The following is an 8,018-nucleotide window of genomic DNA, read 5'->3' on the forward strand; positions in this document are numbered from 1 at the left end:
AGGCACCCCAAATTGCGCTAGCCGCTCGAAAAGAGCATGTATGTTCGAAAGGGTATAATTTCCCGAAGGGTAGGGTGAGTCGCCTAATAGGGCTCAGGCCCACCATCCATGATTTGCCCACTTGGCACGCGTGGAATATCAATGAAGGATTGCGAATAATGGAGAAAACCGTCTTTCCGCGAGATGGGGAATCAGTCAATCTGTCCCACATTCTTGATTGTGGGATGATGGAAACTACCACTAGCAAAGTCCACAGGTCTATAAAAGTGCCTCAACCTACAAGGTCAAAGACAAGACAAATACAATGAGATAAAAATACAAGATCCCTTATAATCACTATGTGAGCAAATAACAAATCGTTATTCTGTCACTATTGTACTTTTAACAAGTACAATTAGCATTCACGGTGAAACTCAGGTAAAACTAACTTAAGTCACGCCCATATTCACTTCAGAAACCGCCTCGACCAAAATCTTTAAAATAGTACAAATACAAGACGTCACATTAACCGATAACAGTTTAGACAATAACCACCAAATCATAGTAGAGAATGTAAGCTGATATGGAAGAGTTGTCCGAATCAAAGAAATTAATATTTGTTATTTAACCAATTTTAAAAAAGTTGTAGTTACAATAAATCTTAGAGTTGAAAGATGTGAATGCAATATTTCCAACAAATAAAATTGGCAAATTAATTTTTTTAAAATATATCAATAGTAACATTTAATCTAATATATTTATTATTTTTATCTTATTGAATGAAATCCATATCTAAATATATAATCTATATCAATATGATAAAAAATGAAAAGGTATTGAAAAAAAATATTGTATTATTATAGTAATGTTGTTAATACTCCTTTTTAATAAGTACTTCATGAAGTGTTTGTATCATTTAAACATACTTAAGATTTCTTTGGGTTCATTTTAAATTTTTATTTCCAAGGGAAAGTAGGTCTTACAAAAAAAAAATACACTTCTCAGTAGTTATATTTTTTCTTTTAACTGATATACACTTCTCAGTTCTCAGTAGTTATTATGTAATGTATTCCTTCCTTTTTCCTTCAGCACTGTATTCCTTCCTTTTTCCTTCAGCACTGCTGGGAACGAAAGAAAAGAACGAGCACTGTTGGAAAACGCAAGAAAAAACCGAAAATATTTGATGCAAAAAAGGGCCCAACCAGGTTCGAACCGGTGACCTCTTGATCTGCAGTCAAATGCTCTACCACTGAGCTATGGACCCAAGAGATATTGGATTGTTCTCCGTTAGTTTTCTAACTCGATGATGAAACTCTTTTATATCTACATGTTTTGTATGTGTACTTATTAAATTTTAAAGCGAACTCTAAAAAAGGCCTCAGCAGAAAACTAGAAATTTTATTTTTGTTTTTTAGATGAAAATATTTTAATTATGTGTGTTAATTGGTGTATTTAATATATTTGTGAAACTTTTTTAAGGCTTTTTGACCCCTAAAAACAATATTTTTTTCAAGACTTATAATTTTTTTTAAAGACCAAAAACATAGTTTTGCCTGATTGAGTATTTGTAAACTTTGTAGTTTGGTCTGAATTGATTTTTTTTTTGTATATGTAAAATCCAACCAATTTAAATATCAAAGTAATACATTGTTTAGTTTTATTTGAAATCTATTTTTATTTTTCAAAAAACTCGATCCAATTTCATTAATCATAATTTTAATTGAATTATTTTATTTAGTTTCCCACTTAGTTACATAAAATAACTATTATAAACTAAATAATATTGTAGTATATAATGCATAATACTCATAATACTAAATAATAACAGGAGAAAATAACAAGCATCAATTTTACTTATAATTAATGAAGTTGTATAGTGGTCTTGCTCAACTGATAATTCTGCAACGATATTGGACTATAGATGTATGAGTTCAAAATGTAACATCTTATAAACTTTAAATTATTAATTTATCAATAAAAAAATTATAAAAAACATAATATAAAAATAATAAATTTTCACCTTCAGTGTAAAATCATAATCTTGGTCATTTTATTGATCACATGCAATTTATTAGATAACCATTCAATGTATCTAAAAGTCTCGGCGAACAAAATTTTCAGAAATTCCTTAATCTTTTCTTTGATTCGAAGAATAACTTAGAGACTAAATTTTCTTAAAAGTTGTTTGTGTGGTTTATATCCTTTCTTGATTGGTAGCATGTATTCAACTTATTATGGGTCAATCTAAACATATCATGATAATTCCATGCACAATGATCTCTATAATTAGTTCCATTGATCAACCTATCTCACACTTTTTCAATAATACACAAACCTTGCAATCCAAATATCTTTTGTTGGAATTAACCTCAATCTTCAGGGTAATCTAAATCAATTTTAATGAACAAAAATCAATCTTTATGATTGATCACTCCCCACGCACTACAAGAAAATCAAGTTTTAGCTTCAACATTTTAGCGTTGGTCCCGACTCTCACGCTAATAGCGTTGCTAATATGATTGTCCAAACCGACGCTAATCAAGTGTTTTACTTATTTATTTGAAAATTAATATTAGCGTCGGCCAAAGCCTTGGCTACTTGTGAATTTGACTAAATCTTTTTTTATTAAAGAGGAGCGGCGGTTGTAGCGGACGCTAATGTTGGTGGAAAAAAAAATTCATTTCTCCCACCAATTTCGTTTGCCTGCCTATTTATTTATTTAAGAGTAGCGGCAGTTTTAGTCGACACTAAAGTTGGTGGAAAAAAAATTCATTTCCCCGTCAATTTCGTTTGCCTGCCTATTTATTATATTATAAATATTTATTTATTTAAGAGTAGCGGCGGTTTTAGTCGATACTAAAGTTGGTGGGAAAAAAATTTCATTTTCTTCATCAATTTCGTTTGTCTCCCTATTTATTATATTGTAAATATTTATTTATTTAAGAATAGCGGCGGTTGTAGTTGACGCTAAAGTTGGTGGGAAATAATTTCATTTCCTCATCAATTTCTTTTGCCTCCTTATTTATTAAATATTTATTTATTTAAGAGTAGCGGTCTTAGCCGACGCTACTTTTGGTCTTTTCTCCACAAATTTACCTTTTTTTATTGTTTTAGTTATTTTTAATTAGTTATAATAACAACAAAATATATAAATTTAAACTATAAACTAGAAAAAACATATTTCATAGAATAAAGTTTAAAAATTAATAAACTAAAATCAAAATTATACTAAACTCCAAGTTATAAAATAAAATCAATAATATAAATGATAAAATAATAGAAATAGGATTCAATATTTATTGACGAATCTTAAGTACTTAGTTATATGAGTTCTCTCTCTTATAAATTCAACATTTCACTTATTTATTGACGATGTGGGACTTAACCACTCACACTTGCATCCAACATTTTCCTCCACAAGGGTGGGTTCTTACATTCTATAATAGGATTCAACACAGGATCTAGCTTCCCGACCAAGCCGGACCATGACTCTGATGTCACTTGTTGGAGAGACCGAGAAAGACGAAAGCACCAATGAAACCAATGTTTCATGATCACTAGAAAGGGAGGCGTCACATCTTCACCCAAAATTTTAAGACATCAAATCAAATATATAAATCTTCTATCTTATGAATTTGATACTTCACTCGTTCATAAACAATATGAAAATTTCACCACTCACATTTACACTCAAACGATAACTTTCTTTAACTAGGCTTATCCACAAATTTCAACTATTTTCTTAGGAGTGTAACTATAGCACCAAGTATTAGATTAGGATCCAACAATTTCTATCTAAGAGGTCTCTTAGCCTCACAACTGCTTGTTAGTACCGCTTATTTTATAGACATTATTTTATAGAGAATTTAACAATTATGTTAAATTTGACTTAAAATTGAAACTACAACTAGATTAAATTCAAAATTAAATTATATTCAATTATTTTATCAGTTAAAAAAGATTAAATGAATAGTCAAATTAAAAGAACGAGAAGAAGAAAAAAAAACTGAAAATTTTATATTTCCTTTGTTTCCATAATAAATTTATTTCAACTTTCAATATATAAAAAAAGATTTTATCAACTAAAAAATCAAAGAAAAAAAGTGTGGCAATCGATATCTATCTTTACTTATACCGTAAGGCACTCCAAAAGTAACAGCTGTAGCCAGCTAGTCTTAGACATCCCAACAGCAAAATTGACTCATAAATTAAAATGTATAGTTGACAATCCTATAGTCAATTAGTGAAAAGAATGCTTCCTTGTTTTGGTTCAGTCTATTACTATAATCATATTCACAAACCAACTTGGTAGAAAAAATATCTACTAGTAGTTGTAGTACAAGTTATTTAAATAAACTTAACGGCAGAGGAAATTTACTCCTTTTTAAGTTTATCTACTTTTATAATCAAATTACCTAACAAACAACCAAGAAAATGCCTTTAGCATATTCCTATTTGGCTTTTGGTTAGGAATTCAGATTACCAAACCATACCCACACATAGCTCAAAACTGAACCATATCCATACTCAACATATAAGTCTATTTTTCATCATTCTTGAAATTGATCACCTAATAATTCTTATCAAATAACCTCTTCTTTTTTTTTTTTTTAATGTAATGATGTAATGAAATGACAAAGTCTTTTCTCATTAGTAAAAGATCATTACTCCTATTTTTTGAAGACTAGGCACAAAGTCTTTGTTGACTACTAATAATAGTATTGCCCAATTTACCTAGTCAAATTTTTGATTTTGAGAAAAACACGGACATGAATGAGAATGCCAAATCTAACCTAGAATGATCATAGAAAAACAATAAAATTAACTTAAGCAAAATAAATATTGTATTCTTTTTAAATATGATATGATAGTTTTATACCAAACAAAAACATAAGAAAATTGGACAACCATGTATAGCAGTAGCAGCCTCTATACAAAACATTAGAACACAATATTTAGACTGAATACCCATCCAAACATATCCTCCACTAAAAACACTCACTTTGTTTTTTTTATATTCTTAGGACTCTATTTTTAAGTCCATATAGCTATAAAAACAAACCAAATCTCTAATTATGACTTATTTTTCTTTATTCCTTTGTAAACTGTGTCCCCTTTTATGCTTGCATAACCTTTCAAAAGAGATGTGTCCCTTTTATGCTTGCATAACCTTCACAGAGTTGTTGGAAGTATCTTGTTCTTCAAAAATATCCAGCAGAGATAACGCCTACAAACAAATCAAACAAGAAAGCACAATTTAGTTGACATGAAAAAAAAAAAAAAAACATTTAACTACATTAAAAAGGGATTGTTAGATTGGACGCCATCACCAGGGTGATTCAAACCAGAATTCGAATTGGATAGATTGTGTCTGAATTTCTAGTGATTATTCCAATTTTGTCTACAAACCCAATATAATGAGCAAGTTGAAGATTAATACCTCAGGCACATTGAGCTCAAGACGAAACTTAGGACCATCATAGTGATGAAGAACTGGCCTGAAAGAATCCTCTTCAAGTGGCTCACATGTTTTCCTAGTTATCACTCTGACCTGTATTCATCAATGTTTATGAAAAACATTCTTAGCTTCCACAAACTAGCAATTCAAAAGTGACATAATAAAACATAAACCCGAATCAACTCCAGTGTATAGTGCATCAACCGTATGAACGGTTGCTGCGCCATACACGGTAGAGATTGAGATTGGATATTGAAAATGTTACCTGAGCAGGGAAACGAGATTCTCCGACACACTTCTTGTCCTCCCAAGCAGTTGGATCAATATTTGTTCCTCCAAAACTTGCAGCCTAAATAAACCCAAAATCATATGTTATGAAACTTCTAAAATGCATAAGCTGGTAATGGTTGTTTTAAGATGCCTATTCCATAATTTTAATGGATAATTCAGCTTAACTAACAAAACAGTATAATTTAAATTGATTAGGTTTAAAAGAAGATGATATTAACCTAGTAACATACCTCAAAGACTCCATGAAGTTGATGAGTTGTATAGTTGTACAGAAAAAGGGGCAACCCAGGAGTAATGGCCCTAACTGAATCTCTGTATCTGGGAGGCAAACCTAAAATCACAAACATACAGAAATTCAGAAAAGAAAAAAAAAACAATTAATATTAAAGGCTATTGTGATTCTGAAATCAAACACTTCAAAGGATTCCTTTAACATGATATATACATTGAAGAACACATTATTATCCCTTATATGCCTAAAGTAATCATCAAACACACAAATCTATAATCAATAAACTGTAACAAAAATATCATACAATCTGCAAAATTTCATGGCTTCATAGTTGCATATAACTAAAAACTAGCAAACTAATTGTCCTATTAAGTGAGTTCAGTTGGTAGCTCAAGTCACTGTTAAGTCAATTCAGTTGGTAGCTATGCTGAGATATTAGCGATAATACCAATTACAGTAAAATTAAACAAACATGGAAACCAAATTAGAGTACCTCATAGATCAAAGATAATAATAACAATTGCATTATTGAATAAGAAAAGAAAAAAAGGAAAGTAAAGGAACATACCAAAGAGTTGCCTCTTGAGATTCTCAGCCATGGTATCATTGTTACAAACAAAGATATACCCTCCAATTGTTTCATTCCTAGGCAAAGACTCCGTCGGTGGCAACGTTTTGAATCTCTTGTCAGAAGCACCTTTCACATCCTTATTCTTGTTCCCATCACTATTGTTGTTGTCTTTCTTGTTAGGGTTTGTGTTCTTCTTAGAAGATTTAGCCACATGAAAATTCTCATCTTCAACCTTAGCACCACCAAACTTAACTCCCTTGAAATTGATATCAAAGTTGTTGTTGTTATTACTGTTAAAATTACCATAAGGGTTTGAATTCGGATAAACTCCTTTGTTGAAACCGCCATTAATCCCAACATCAACAACACCAACCATGTTGCTGTTGTTGTTGTTCATCTGTTTCCAACCATCACTTTTGTTGTTGTTGTTGCTGATTTCACCACCAACTTTGATATCAAAGTTTCTTCGTTCATTTTTGGAGGATGAGTAATTGTTACCCCAAATTGAATCGTTTAACGATAAGTTTGCAAGATTTGATGTGTGAACACGAAGTTGATCACTGAATTGCCAAAACGATTGTTGATTGTTGTTGATGTTATTGTTGTAGTTGTTCTCCATCTTGTTCTTCTTCTTCACAGATAGATTTTCTGAAGAAAGTTCAATGTTTATAGAAACTATATCTATATGTGTATCTATATGTTACTTTGCTCAACAGAGAAGAAAAGTGTTATAGAGAAAATTGTTTGAACGACAAGAGTGACAAGTGTTAATATAAAGATGGAAAAGGGTAAAATGGATATTATGTTTTATTTTTATTTTTTGACCTGGATAAATAAAAAAGGAAAAATGTTACTACAAATTTGTGAGAATATCCGATTTTTATTAGAATAATAATGATAATTAGAAATTAATTAATAGTATGTTGAAATGAAATATCGAGGAAAGCAATATGAGAGTTATCTTAGCTGAGAAGGTTTATCCAGTGTAACTGCCAAATGTCGAAATGGAAAATGGTTTATGGTAATTTGGGATTAAGATATTTCAATTAAATGTTAATTAAATGTGATTAGGTGGGTGAGGTGATAAGTGAATGGTGATGATGATGCGAAAACCGCGTAAAAGTGATGAGGTGGCAGAAAGTGGAAGGAGGAGGTTGAGTTTTGATTTCGTGTACTCTTTTCTAGAAGATGCTACATAACTTCATGTGTGACACAGTATTTTTACTTGGAGAGCAAGATTCACTTCACACTGGATAAATTAATACTTCTCGGTGTCATATTATAACTAAATTTTAGTACTGATTTAATAGTGTATTTTCTTTATTTTTATAATATAATAAATTTCACATTTTTAAATTTGTTGAGTAATTTACTTATCTGATAGATTAGATATATTAATTATTTAATAAATTTAAAAATATATCTAATCTATCATATACGTAATTTATTCAATAAATTTAAAAATGTGAAATTTATTTATATTATAA

At 30.2% G+C, this 8,018-nt stretch overlaps 1 protein-coding gene and 1 non-coding gene across 2 annotated transcripts; both read right to left on the minus strand.

The window, feature by feature from the left end:
- Positions 1-1,171: 1,171 nt before the first annotated feature.
- Positions 1,172-1,243, minus strand: TRNAC-GCA (transfer RNA cysteine (anticodon GCA)). The gene has a single exon. It is a non-coding gene; the product is annotated as a tRNA-Cys (tRNA).
- Positions 1,244-4,805: 3,562 nt separating this feature from the next.
- On the minus strand, positions 4,806-7,291 carry LOC131603736 (B2 protein). Its single transcript, XM_058876158.1, has 5 exons — positions 6,529-7,291; positions 5,959-6,059; positions 5,703-5,786; positions 5,420-5,530; positions 4,806-5,206 (listed from the first exon to the last, which is right to left on the minus strand). Exons 1-5 carry the CDS (start codon positions 7,148-7,150, stop codon positions 5,135-5,137), a joined length of 990 nt encoding a protein of 329 aa, XP_058732141.1. The 5' UTR covers positions 7,151-7,291; the 3' UTR covers positions 4,806-5,134.
- Between the last annotated feature and the right edge of the window lie 727 nt (positions 7,292-8,018).

Source organism: Vicia villosa, linkage group LG5 (genome assembly GCF_029867415.1).
Source record: "Vicia villosa cultivar HV-30 ecotype Madison, WI linkage group LG5, Vvil1.0, whole genome shotgun sequence".
NCBI lineage: Eukaryota > Viridiplantae > Streptophyta > Magnoliopsida > Fabales > Fabaceae > Vicia > Vicia villosa.

Bases quoted from the DNA above. Each gene is read 5' to 3' on its own strand.
- LOC131603736 (XM_058876158.1), bottom strand. From the start codon at position 7,150: ATGGAGAACAACTACAACAATAACATCAACAACAATCAACAATCGTTT. The intron at 5,787-5,958 runs GTATGTTACTAG...GGGTTTATTTAG, and splicing joins AACTTCATGGAGTCTTTGAG to GCTGCAAGTTTTGGAGGAAC. The intron at 5,207-5,419 runs GTATTAATCTTC...ATTTGTTTGTAG, and splicing joins TTGAGCTCAATGTGCCTGAG to GCGTTATCTCTGCTGGATAT.